The sequence below is a fragment of the Erythrolamprus reginae genome, unplaced genomic scaffold, assembly GCF_031021105.1.
Source record: "Erythrolamprus reginae isolate rEryReg1 unplaced genomic scaffold, rEryReg1.hap1 H_5, whole genome shotgun sequence".
Classification (NCBI taxonomy): domain Eukaryota; kingdom Metazoa; phylum Chordata; class Lepidosauria; order Squamata; family Dipsadidae; genus Erythrolamprus; species Erythrolamprus reginae.
The window spans coordinates 813,414-827,651 of record NW_027248506.1 but is presented as its reverse complement, the minus strand read 5'-3'; the positions used below and the strand labels follow the sequence as shown (position 1 = coordinate 827,651).

General features: G+C 40.8%; 1 protein-coding gene across 1 annotated transcript in view; it reads left to right on the top strand.

Moving 5' to 3' along the window:
- Positions 1-13,486, top strand: part of LOC139155716 (alpha-synuclein) — a 37,940-nt gene extending 24,454 nt beyond the window's left edge. The window contains exons 5-6 of the mRNA XM_070730980.1: positions 9,684-9,758; positions 12,884-13,486. Of these exons, the coding sequence (XP_070587081.1) occupies positions 9,684-9,758; positions 12,884-12,916 (108 nt within the window). The 3' untranslated portion in view covers positions 12,917-13,486. The remainder of the gene's footprint in view (positions 1-9,683; positions 9,759-12,883) is intronic.
- The last annotated feature ends 752 nt before the right edge of the window (positions 13,487-14,238 follow it).

Sequence of the window (14,238 nt, the reverse complement as noted above, 5' to 3'; positions counted from 1 at the left end):
GGTTGAGTGTGTATAATTTTAGAAGAGCTGTGCGTGCGTGTATGTAAAGCCGTCCCGAGTCTTCGGAGAGGGGCGGCATACAAATCTAATAAATAAAATAAGATAAATAAAATAAATAATAAATACAGTTCATATAGTAGATAATGAATATTTTTGTGTGCCTGTGTGTAATATGTATATAGACATAGAATTAATATGTATGTAATATGTATATAGACATAGAACATATGGCACATAGACATAGAATTAAATAATATATTTAGGATGTTCAGTCATAGTAAATAGAGAGGGAAATTGTATCTCTTTGAGGTGAGGAGAGGCCAGGCACCCTAACCCAAACCCTTGACATGAGTGACGTCAAGTTGACCAGCTTTAAGCCAGTCACATGACCTTTAAGTCACCCACAGTCACATGGCGGTCAAGCCACTCCCACCTGGTCACATGGCCAGCAAGCCACACCCACAAAATAAGCCATGCCCACAGTGTGGTAGTAAAAAATTCTGTAGCCCTTCACTGCCTGGTGATCTTGGTCTAAGATTACAGACAGAAAAACTACTGGTATATTCTAGGTTACGGTAATAATTCAGTCATGTGTGAAAGTTAGTTCACACCAGGTATGGTAGGTTTTCCTCTCACCTTCCTGCCTCCCACACACTGCTGAGAAAAGATCAGAAGTTTATATTTATATTTTGAATTCAATATTTATCAGGGTTATTCCAGAGGCTAATTATATTTTGTGCCCTAAAATATAATCTGAACTCTGAGCACTTGATTTAGTGTGTTGTATAGATTTTATAAATTGTAGTTTACTATTTAACATGATGTAGAAAAGCAGTCAATTATTGCCATATTTTTTGGAGTATAAGATGCACCTGAATATAAGATACACCTTAGTTTGCAGAAAAATTTCTGCCTCTTCCTCCCAGCAAACAGCACAGATGATATACACAGATGATATACACTGTGTATTTCTTTGCAAGTGTGCCTGACCATTGAAATAGCAAATAATTTGAGAAATGTACATTATGACCAGAATATCTCCGGGACCGCCTTCTGCCGCACAAATCCCAGTGACCGGTTAGGTCTCAAAGAGTGGGCCTTCTCCGGGTCCCATCAACTAAACAATGTTGTCTGGTGGGACCCAGGGGAAGAGCCTTCTCTGTGGCGGCCCCAACTCTCTGGAACCAGCTCCCCCCAGAGATTAGGATTGCTCCCACCCTCCTTGCCTTTAGGAAACTCCTTAAAAACCACCTCTGCCGTCTGGCATGGGGGAATTGAAACATCTCCCCCCTGCCCATGTAGTTTTGGTGTATGATTCAACTGTGTGCTTGTTTTTTTATATATTGGGGTTTCTTTTGGATTTTTTAACCTAAAACTGTCATTTAGATTGCTAAATATTAGATTTCTTACTATGTATTGTTTTTTACCATTGTTGTGAGCCGCCCCGAGTCTACAGAGAGGGGCGGCATATAAATCCAATAAATCTAATCTAATCTAATGACAGTAAATTAATACCAGAAAGTTTTCTTAAATGTAGTCACACTAACTCCTCCCAATTATTTAAATAGATCTACTCCAAACATGACTAAGTCAGGGTTTAACTCAACTGCCTTGTCTTAATACTAAAACAGGACACTGTTACCATTCAGATTATACTTGTACAGATGCTGTGAAAATCGATGTGGCTTTCTGGAAGTATACATTATTCTTCTACTATTTAAAAGAAGATACAATAGCATTGGGCCTCTTCAGAGCAAACATTTATTTTAAAAAAAGCTTCATTTTGTTAAGTTGTCTAGAACAATAATAAAGCAGTCTTTAAAAAACAAGTCTAATAATTTGAACATTCTATAGACATTTACAGTGGTCCTTCTACTTACGAACTTAATTCATTCTGTGACCAGGTTCTTAAGTGGAAAAGTTAGTAAGAAGAAGCAATTTTTCCCATAGGAATCAATGTAAAAGCAAATAATGCGTGCGATTGGGGAAACCACAGGAAGGGTAGAGGCCCTGTTTCCTCCCAGGAGATTCCTAGAGAGGCCCCACAGAAGCTTCTACCTGTCTTTTCCAACCCTGTTTCCTCCCAGGAGATTCCTAGAGAGGCCCCACCGAGGCTTCTACCTGCCTTTTCCAACCCTGTTTCCTCCCAGGAGATTCCTAGAGAGGCCCCACCGAGGCTTCTACCTGTCTTTTCCAACCCTGTTTCCTCCCAGGAGATTCCTAGAGAGGCTCCACAGAGGCTTCTCCCTGCCTTTTCTGGTTAGTTTTGGAGGCTGGGGTTTGTAAGTGGAAAATGGTTCTTGAGAAGAGGCAAAAGAATCTTGAACACCCGGTTATTATCTAGAAAAGTTTGTAAGTAGAGGCGTTTGTAGGTAGAGGTACCACTGTATAATGAGCAAATTTTTGTGCTACTTCAATTTAAAATAAACACTGTCCATTCCAAATTCTTTGGTTTTGTTCTAGTGACAGGCAATGCAGTTTTAATGGTCTTTTGTGCTCAGTGGCATTTTCACCTATTTATTTCAGTAGAGAAAGCACATGATAAAGGTGTTGGACATTTTTAGACATTTTGGTGTTGCATATTCTGGGATAGAAGCCTTACAGACCTCTCTCTCTCTCTCTCTCTCTCTCTCTCTCTCTCTCTCTCTCTCTCTCTCTCTCTCTCTCTCTCTCACTCTCTCTCTCTCTCTCTCTCTCTCTCTCTCTCTCTCTCTCTCTCTCTCTCTCTCTCTCTCTCATTAGAATATGAGGCCGTTAGAATCTGATGTGTGACACTCAAAGCACAACTGTTCATCTAATTTATCCCTATTGGAAGATATAATGAAATGGCCTCATTAAGTAAGGTCTGAACTTGTCGCTGCATCAAGGTGTTAAATATTTCAGTGCATACCAGGAAGCCGCCATTGGAGATAGGACATTATTATAAACTCTGCAAGGGGGGGAAAAAGCTTTCGACAGAGTTCTCTAGAGAAATAATGCTGGTTCTTGTTGTGGTTAGCTCTGGCCCAGCTCCTGCCCCAAGGACTGTGGATGTGGGGGAGACATCCACATGCTACAGGCCTGTTTTGCCCTCCCCGGTAGAATCTGCTGATGAAGGCTCCTCTGACCAAGAAGACATGAGTGACAGGGAGGAGGAGAGTGTGGCAGACAGCTCAGAAGGAGATCAATTCTCTAGCTCCTCCTTGGATTCGGAACAAGAGTTAATGATACAGCCATGCATGCGGAGAGCGATGCATAGGCAGCAACAACTGAGAGATTATTATCAAAGAAAATGAGGCCACCTGTGGTTGGGTGGGGCTGTGGTCATTAGTGAGGCTGCTACAAAGAGCAGCCTGTGGGTTTGGCCATTGTGGAGGATTATCTGATCGTGGTGTTTCATGACTGTTTTACTTACTTTCACCTTTTGTGTGCTGATTTTTCCCCGCTTTGAAACTAAACCAGAGCAAAGTGTGTTTCACTTTGTGAAAGAAGAAGGACTGTGAATTGCCTCACAGCTGCAAGCTAAGTATCTCAGAACTGATAAGGGACTTGTACAAATTACCAGTTTGTTTGGAGACGAGGGCTCTTTGCTATACCAAAAGAGGGCTTAGGTTAAGTGAATTTTCATTATAAAGAACATTGTTTTGAATTTTCAAACGTGGGTGTGTCTGAAATTTGTACCTGTGAACTTTTGGGAGGAGTCTGCCAGAGAGCCCGAGAGAACAGTTCTTATGATCTCATGACTGAAGAAATGGCACGTTCTCTTTCCTTGTAACTTCTTATTTAAACCAATTTTGTATTAGTTTTTTGCTGCCATAGATTTCTTAAGAAAGACGGCACCATTGTGAGGATGTAATAAAAAGGATTATCCCATGTCTGGAATTTCTCAGACACATCTCGTTTTAGAACATTCCACCCAACTGAAATCTTAAAAGAGCTAAAAGTTCAGGGATGCTTTCATTTTAGAAGAATATAGGGAAAAAATGAGGGGGTAGTTGTTAGTAACTATGTACAAACATTTGGGTTGGCAATATATAAACGAGCTAACAATAAATGTTTTTTTGTATTGACGTATTATAGCTTTAAGAGGTAGTGCTGCAAATTGCCATAAGAGGGCGCCAGAAAGCATGATTTTCTTTCTCTGCTCGCTCTAATTTTTCTGCTGATTCACTGTGACTGATGTATTAAACTCTGTGTGTTCAATGGTAGTTTAATGCATTTGTAAGCTGTAATGTATGTCTGATATGTAAGATAAAGACAGGCTTGTAATATTATTATTATATTGAGAGATATCGACTGATTTGAATGTGAATGACTGGACTGTTTAACTTGACTGTGCCATTTCTAAAGAAAACACTATTTTATACATTTTAATCTATCTGTCTTATATGATTGAATGATTACTCATGTTTCCTGCCTATCTGCTGGAATCACATAAAAACCAATCATTTAAAATCCAACAACACATACATACCAAACATAAAATATAAAAGCCTGGGGGAGGTGTCTCAGTTCCACCATGCCTGGCGATATAGGTGGGTCTTGAGTAATTTGCGAAAGGCAAGGAGGGTGGGGGCCATTCTAATCTCCGGGGGAAGTTGATTCCAGAGGGCCGGGGCTGCCATAGAGAAGGCTCTTCCCCTGAGTCCCACCAGACAACATTGTTTAGTCGACGGGACCCGGAGGAGGCCCACTCTGTGGGACCTAATCAGTCGCTGGGATTTGTGCAGCAGAAGGCGGTCCCGGAGATATTCTGGTCCAATGCCATGAAGGGCTTTATAGGTCATAACCAACACTTTGAATTGTGATCGGAAACTGATCGCCAACCAATGCAGACTGCGGAGTGTTGGTGTGACATGGGCATATTTAGGGAAGCCCATGACTGCTCTCGCAGCTGCATTCTGCATGATCTTTTCAAAGGTAGCCCCATGTAGAGAGCATTACAGTAGTCGAACCTCGAGGTGATGAGCGTATGAGTGACTATGAGCAGTGACTCCCGGTCCAGTTAGCGCCGCAACTGGTGCACCAGGCGGACCTGGGCAAACGTCCCCCTCGCCACAGCTGAAAGGTGGTTCTCTAATATAAGCCTCTTGAAGAAGCACTTTTGGGGACTTTCATTGGTAGGATGCCAAATGCATTGACCAGGCATATAGTGTAATCAAAGGGAATATCTGTGTAACTAGGCCAGTGGTGGGCTTCTAGCCATAACGCTAAATTGGGCTCACTGCAGCGGCTCTTAAATGATTGCAGGGCCAGCGCGCGTTTGCTGCTGCACCTGTGGAGGTAGCAAAATCGTGCACGGAGCCTCATGTGCGCCCGTGTTTTGGCGAGTTGTTTTTGCTTCCAGGCATGCCGAAACATGGGCACACCTGTGGCTCCAAGCACAATTTTGCTATCTCTACAGGTGCAGAAGCAAAATCACTTATCGTTCCGGCTCTGGGCTAGACTGTGTGTTTTTCTATTTCACCAACCCTGCAACATGATGTCTTATGTTTCCATTTAAATCTGAAAAGTGTGGAGGAAGACCTCCCATTGGGATTTTACAGATCAGAAAAGCTGGGTGAACTCGGAAGCCTGCAGTGTGAAAAAGAAATGTCTAATTGAAAACACCCACTCTTTAACACCGCAACCACGAAGCCAAATCATCACTAAATGAAATTTGAAAGCAAGTTGGATAGACGGATAGGAAAACCTGAAACCGAAATAGGCTTTTCACAACCTTGTACGTTTGGAACAAGAGTTGCATGTTTTAGACATTTTAGGAGGCTTTTACTGTTGGCATGTCAATGCTCAGATACAGAGATATCTCATCTTACAAACCCCTCGTCATACAAACTTTTCGAGATACAAACCTGGGGTTTAAGATTTTTTTGCCTCTTCTTCCAAACTATTTTCACCTTACAAACCCAAGCACTGGGGTGCCCCGCTTCCAGACTTCTGTTGCCAGCGAAGCGCCCGTTTTTGCGCTGCTGGGATTTCCCTGAGGCTCCGCTCCATGGGAAACACCACCTCCGGACTTTCGTGTTTTTGCAATGCTGCAGGGGAATCCCAGAAGCGCAAAAACAGGCACTTCACTGGCAACAGAAGTCCAGAGGTGGGGTTTCCCATGGGGGGGAGCCTCAACGAAATTGCAGCATCACAAAAACACGGAGGTCCAGAGGTGGGGTTTCCCATGGAGGGGAGCCTCAGGGGTATCCCAGCAGTGCAAAAATGGGCGTTTCAGCTGGCAAAAGGGGTGAATTTTGGGCTTCCATGCATTAATCGCTTTTCCATTGATTCCTAATTTTCTGAGATGGTGAATTTGTGGTTTTCATGAGCTGTACCCCATAACCATCACAATTATGACAAATCACAGCTTGAACTATCTTGCCTTGCATGTAATGAGTCTTTCTCGTATATTACGTTTCCACTTTTTAAGGTGCATTACCGAAATAAATGAACTTTTGCACAATACAGTACTCTAATTTTTTACGTTTCACCTCTATATCCAAAGGAAATATATATATATATTTTAATGTCATATTTATTGTAGGCAGAGAGTCATGTGAGGACGAATCCAGTAATAGTTTTTTCCAATTGACACATTTTATAAAAATGCATACATTTTTGTGATAACATCTCAGTAACGTTTATGCTAATGTATGTAAATCAGAAATGGTCCTCCCAGATTTAAAGCCATTTTCAGTTTTCTTGCAATTTTTTTTTAAAGTTTGGATTGCTCACCATTGAACATACGTAATATTTCTGAATCATATTGATTTGACTAATTGTGTGACTAAATGCTGTGTAGGAAAAAACCTCACGTAGGCTTTTAATGATGTTCTCCTTTGGATCATGTCTTTAATCATCAACAATAAATTATAAATTGCACGGCTCTTTGTCCCCAATATCTACATCAGGGTTTCTTGTATGTGTCATCTTTCAAAAGCTCCTCAAAAAAAAAATATCAATGTTTGGAGTCCTTAGTACTCTCTCCACTGAGTGTTTTTTCTTGCTGACTTCGTTACCAAACTAGGTAATATCATTAGTTCTTAGTAATGAAACATTTGCAAGAAAATCACCAACTAATCCTATGTAGCTTCTGCTCTGACAATCTCACACTACTTAACAGAGCTTACAAAACCTTTGCCAGACCCGTCCTCGAATACAGCTCATCTGTTTGGAACCCATATTGCATCTCAGACATTAACACCCTTGAAACTGTCCAAAGATACTTCACCAGAAGAGCCCTTCACTCCTCCACTCGAAACAGAATACCCTACGAGACTAGACTTTCAATCCTGGGCCTAGAAAGCTTAGAACTGAGACACCTTAAACAAGATCTAAGTATTGCCCACAAGATCATATGCTGCAACGTCCTGCCTGTCAGCGACTACTTCAGCTTCAACCACAACAACACAAGAGCACACAGCAGATTTAAACTTAATATTAACGACTCCAAACTTGACTGTAAAAAATATGACTTCAGTAACCGAGTTGTCAAAGCGTGGAACTCATTACCGGACTCCATAGTGTCATCCCCAAACCCCCAACACTTTACCCTTAGATTATCTACGGTTGACCTCTCCAGATTCCTAAGAGGTCAGTAAGGAGCGAGTACAAGTGCACTAGAGTGCCTTCCGTCCCCTGTCCTATTGCTCTCCTATATCTCCTCTATCTTTCTTCTATTCCTATATCTCTTCTTCTATTCTTTCATTGATATATTCTATTCCTATATCTTCTTTTCTATTATTTCTAAGATATATTTTACTATGAGTATCTCCTCTATAACCTTCATCATGTATTTGACTATCTGTATATATATATATATACCCACTAAAACCATCATTGTGTATTGGACAAAATAAATAAATAAATAAATAAACTCTGATAACACCAAGGACCTCACAGTTCAAATCTGAGCTACAGCTATTCTCTTCCATCAATTTTCAATCTCTTTCTTCTTACATCACAGCTATTTTGAAAGATTTGGGGTGTAGTATCTTTCTTAGAAATGGTTAGCAAGGGTTTTCCTTGCTAACCATTTCAGCACCCAAAAGCTGCTTTAAGTATTACTAGCAGCAAACATCTCAGTCAATACAGAAGAAAGCTAGTTCTTATAACCTTAGTTATATATTAAGATTAAAAGATATTATCACAAGATGATTTAGGAAAGATTATTCAACCTGCAATCCCTCTGCAAATAGGTATACGTTATTTGTTAATACTAATACCACATTAGAGTCTACAGCTAAAGATTTTTAAATCTATAATTGTTGCTTTTCAACATTTTGCCAATGTCTGCTTACCCTGTATAAGTTGTCCTCGCTTCCCTAATTGCTTTTTTTTAAAATGATCAATGGATTCCCACTCCTTTGAAGTCTATTTAAATTTCTAATAATTGAATCCTAGTGTTGTGATGTGAAAAAATCCACAGCGTAGAATGTATAAATTATTCCATATTGATCAATGTATAAAAAGCAGAATGGGTCACCAGCATATTACATTTGTAAATCAAAAGTTTCTTAATACAAGGTAGGTACAACATACAAACATTCTACAAACATGGGTTTGTTACAACAAGAGTGTCATTAACCAACTTTATTAGGGAAGTGAGTAAGATAAGATTTCAATTGTAATTTGTTGTTCAGCCAGACTCTTGGCAAAAGGGAATTGATTCTGATAAGTATTTACCAAAGACCCAGACTTCTATCCTGTTTGTACCCTATGACAATCATTAAGTGTTGTACCTTATGATTCTTGACAAATGTCTCTTTTTCTTTTATGTCCATTCAGAGCATCTGCACCAAGACAAATTCCGTGTGTGTCCAATCACGCTTGGCCAATAAAGAATTCTATTCTATTCTATTCTATTCTACTCTACTCTACTCTATTCTGGGATGTTTTGTGTTTATGTATGTATGTATGTATGTATGTATGTATGTATGTATTCATTCGTTCATTCGTTCATTCGTTCATTCGTTCATTCGTTCATTCGTTCATTCGTTCATTCATCCAATACACAAATACATAGGAAGAAAATAGACATGTGATAATATATATAAGGGTAAAAGTGAACTTAGAGGAGAGGATATATTTACTTACTTACTTACTTACTTACTTACTTACTTACTTACTTACTTACTTACTTAATTGGATTTGTATGCCGCCCCTCTCCGCAGACTTGGGGCGGCTAACAACAGTAACAAAACAGTATAATCCAATACTAAAAATAGTTAAAACCCATTATATAAAAACCAATCATACATACAGACATACCATGCATAAAATTGTAAAGACCTGGGGGAAAGAGTATCTCAGTTCCCCCATGCCTGGCGGTAGAGGTGGGTTTTAAGCAGCTTACGAAAGGCAAGGAGGGTGGGGGCAATTCTTATCTCTGGGGGGAGTTGGTTCCAGAGGGCCGGGGCCGCCACAGAGAAGGCTCTTCCCCTGGGTCCCGCCAAGCGACATTGTTTGGTTGAAGGGACCCGGAGAAGACCCACTCTGTGGGACCTAACTGGTCGCTGGGATTCGTGCGGCAGAAGGCGGTCCCTGAGATAATCTGGTCCGGTGCCATGAAGGGCTTTTCCTATTCTATGTGGCAAATACCTAACTCTTATGTCCGGTGTACCATTTGTCATGCTAAATGGCAAAGCATTATACTGAAAATGGGGCAGTGGAAGAAATATGTCTTTTTACATACATCTGTTTTATTTTAATTACAGAATGAAGAAGGTCTTACACAGGAAGGAAAAGATCCAGCTGATCCAGATAACGAGGCCTATGAAATGCCACCCGAGGTAAATCTGTTTCTCACATCTTCCCACACAGTAGTCCAGTAACGGTTGCCTAACGAGAGGATGTGGCCCTGTCCATTTCTGTTTGAAATACAGGTGGTCCTCCATGTATGGCCAAAGGTTTTGCTGCTAAGTAAGGCATGAATTTTGTTCCGTTTTACCACCTTTCTTGCCACAGTTCAATGAATCATTGCAGTTGTTAAATTAGTAACACGGTTGTTAATTAATCACAGAGAAGACATCCACACAAACATACCATGCATAAACTACATAGGCCAGGGAAGATGTCTCAGTTCCCCCATGTCTGACAGCAGAGGTGGGTTTTAAGGAGTTTATGAAAGGCAAGGAGGGTGGGGGCAGTCTTGATCTCTGGGGAAAGTTGATTCCAGAGGGCTGGGGCCGCCACAGAGAAGGCTCTTCCCCTAGGTCCCGCCAGACGACATTGTTTGGTCAATGGGATAATATTATTATTATATAATATTAAATGTATTATTATTATTATTATTATTATTATTATTATTATTATTATTATTATTATCATCATCATCATTATCATTATTTATTAGATTTGTATGTCGCCCCTCTACACAGACTCGGGGCGGCTCACAGCAGTGATAAAACAATATACAGTAACAAATCTAATATTAAAAGTTTAAAATAACAAATCTAATATTAAAAGTCTAAAAGCCCCATTATTTAAAAAGCATACACATAAACATACCATACATAAAACTACATAGGCCAGGGGAGATGTCTCAATTCCCCCATGCCTGACAACAGAGGTGGGTTTTGAGGAGTTTATGAAAGGCAAGGAGGGTGGGGGCAATCCTAATCTCTGGGGGGGAGCTGGTTCCAGAGGGTCGGGGCTGCCACAGAGAAGGCTCTTCACCTAGGTCCCGCCAGATGACGTTTGGTCGATGTGACCTGGAGAAGGCCAACTCTGTGGGACCTAACCGGTCGCTGGGATTCGTGCAGCAGAAGACAGTCCCAAATGTATTCTGGTCCGATGCCATGAAGGGCTTTATAGGTCATGACCAACACTTTGAATTGGTCTAATCTAAGCTGTGAGTCTAGGAGGATGCCCAAATTGTGAGCCCATTCTGAGGGGAGTAATTTCCCCCTCCCCCAGAAACAAGGATGGACCGTCGAGATAATCTTTCAGAGGCAATATCCACAATTAGTGATGAGCAAACCCAACGGTGTTCGGGTTCGGCAAGTTCGGACGAACTTTACGCAAAATTCGGCCGAACCCGAACTGAACCCGAACTCCAACCCAAACGAGGAATCCCTCCCATGAAGAGATTCTGGAGGCGGAGCTTTGACATCACCGGCAGGTTGCTAAGGATGCCAAGGTGATCACTTCCTGGATTCCATGAAATCCAGGAAGTGATCACCTTGGCGTCCTTAGCAACCTGCCAGTGACGTCAAAGCTCCGAACGCCAAACACGACCCCGAACTTTGAAAAAATTTCGGGTTCGTGTTCAGCATACCAAACACTGCAAAATTCGGTAAAGACCCGAATTGTTGCAGGTTTGGTTCACCCATCACTATCCACAACCACTCGGTCTTGTCTGGCTTAAGTTTCAGCCTGTTACCTCTCATCCTCACAGCCTCCAGGCACTGGCACATCACATCCACCGCTAAACTGAACTGACACACGGTGGAGATACATAACTGGGTGTCATCAGTGTATTGCCAGTACATTATTATTCCAAGCTTCTATTTTAGGAATGCAAGTAGGCTTTCAGCCAAAAAAAAAAGGGGAAAAAAATAAGCTAAGCATTTGTAGACATCTTTGCTACAATCACTCTGGCGACAACAGAAATTATGCAGCTGTGTGAAAAACATAACTATGGTAGAGCCTGTAGGCAAAATACCTTAGAAGTTCTTGAATTACAATCCCTTCATTGGAGTCATTGACTATTCTGGTTGGAGCTGGCAAGAAATTGAAATCCAATAACAGTTTGAGAATCTTGTCGCAGCTTTATTATGCTTTATACAAAATGCCCCCCAATCCCTTTGATCACATTTTCCAAAAAACAAAAAAACCAAACTCCACAACAACACAATGGAAGACTGTGTCCAGTTCTGGAGACCTCACCTACAAAAAGATGTTGACAAAATTGAACGGGTCCAAAGACGGGCTACAAGAATGGTGGAAGGTCTTAAGCATAAAACGTATCAGGAAAGACTTCATGAACTCAATCTGTATAGTCTGGAGGACAGAAGGGAAAGGGGGGACATGATCGAAACATTTAAATATGTTAAAGGGTTAAATAAGGTTCAGGAGGGAAGTGTTTTTAATAGGAAAGAGAACACAAGAACAAGGGGACACAATCTGAAGTTAGTTGGGGGAAAGATCAAAAGCAACACGAGAAAATATTATTTTACTGAAAGAGTAGTAGATCCTTGGAACAAACTTCCAGCAGACGTGGTTGGTAAATCCACAGTCACTGAATTTAAACAGGCCTGGGATAAACATATATCCACTGTAAGATAAAATACAGGAAATAGTATAAGGGCAGACTAGATGGACCAGGAGGTCTTTTTCTGCCGTCAGTCTTCTATGTTTCTATGTTTCTACAAGAATGGTGGAAGGTCTTAAGCATGAAACATATCAGGAAAGACTTCATGAACTCAATCTGTAGAGTCTGGAGGACAGAAGGGAAAGGGGGGACATGATCAAAACATTTAAATATGTCAAAGGGTTAAATAAGGTTCAGGAGGGAAGTGTTTTAATAGGAAAGTGAACACAAGAACAAGGGAGCACAATCTGAGGTTAGTTGGGGTAAAGATCAGAAGCAAAATGAGAAAATATTATTTGACTGAAAGAGTAGTAGATCCTTGGAACAAACTTCCAGCAGATGTGGTTGGTAAATCCACAGAGACTGAATTTAAACCTGCCTGGGATAAACATATATCCACTGTAAGATGAAATACAGGAAATAGTATAAGGGCAGACTAGATGGACCAGGAGGTCTTTTTCTGCTGTCAATCTTCTATGTTTCTATGTTTCTACCAAGAAGAGGTTTATTTTTACAATCCTCAGACAATCTATCATTTAGTAAGAGCTACATTTTACTCTGAACTGAGCTTTGAATTCCTCCTTCTTCTTTCTCTTCCAACAGGAAGAATACCAGGATTATGAACCAGAAGCTTGAATCGTCTCTCTCCCTCTCTCTCTTGCTCCCTGTCAACGAAAACATCTTGTCCTGTACAAGTGCTGAGTTCCAATGTGTAAACTACTTTTTATAGTTTTTATAGTGTCTTGAAGTTTTCCATCCGCAATGAATGGAGCATCTATAACTGTGTTCGGTGTCCATGTCTGTGACCAAACTCCGCCTGCAACGGAGGCCTGGGTCCAAGAGCCATTGTTGTTGTTTGGATATTGTGGCTTCAAGTTCTACACACCGAAAACAATTTAAAGAACACCTAAGTGTCCACTCCTTATTTAGAAAGCTGTAAATGTTTTGTTGATAGGTCATTGGTAATTCAGTATCGTTTATGGTATGGAAGTTTTTCTAAATGTTTTCTATGGTCGTTCTTCGCTGTCTGAGAAGGGGCTCATTGTGGAAGTTGTTAATATATTTCTATACATATATACATATATATAAAGTAACCTGAGCATGAACTATGCACCTATAAATATTACCTGCGGAATATTATTGTTTTGTGATAGGTTTTACTAACCTGTATCTGTAAATAAAGATGGCCAACTGGAGTAAATAAAATGCATTGACTGTTTAAAGAGGAGCTGCTAAATTGGCTCTGAATAATTCGTCCTTCCCATCCCAAAGTGTTCTTCCTAGGGGAGCTTCACACACACATTATTTATTTATTTATTAAATTTGTATGCCGCCCCTCTCCATAGACTCGGGGCGGCTCACAGCAGTGATAGAAACAATGTACAATACAAATCTAATAATATGAAGTTAAAAACCCATAATTTATAAAACATGCACACAACACGCCATACATAAATTATATAGGACTGGGGAAGATATTTCTATCTATCTATCTATCTATCTATCTATTTATTGGATTTGTATACCACCCCTCTCCGTAGACGGCAGAGGTGGGTTTTGAGAAGTTTACGAAAGGCAAGGAGGGTGGGGGCAATTCTGATCTCTGGGGGGAGTTGGTTCCAGAGGGCCGGGGCCGCCACAGAGAAGGCTCTTCCCCTGGGTCCCGCCAAATGACATTGTTTAGTCGAAGGGACCCGGAGAAGGCCAACTCTGTGGGAGAACACTAATAGTGTTTTTCTCCCAGAATTTAAGAGTGAAGATCAATTTCTAGGGGGGGAAAAACATAAAGCACAATTATAGGATGCTGAAAGGGTCGTAAATACTAACGGTTGCTAACCACCCAAAATGTGGTCACACGATCCCAGGGGAGGCCTGGATGTCAGAATTTCAAAGTGACCAAGTAAATCAAGGATTGCCTACCTAACTACTGTTGGAATAAATCAAGACACCAGTTTGCC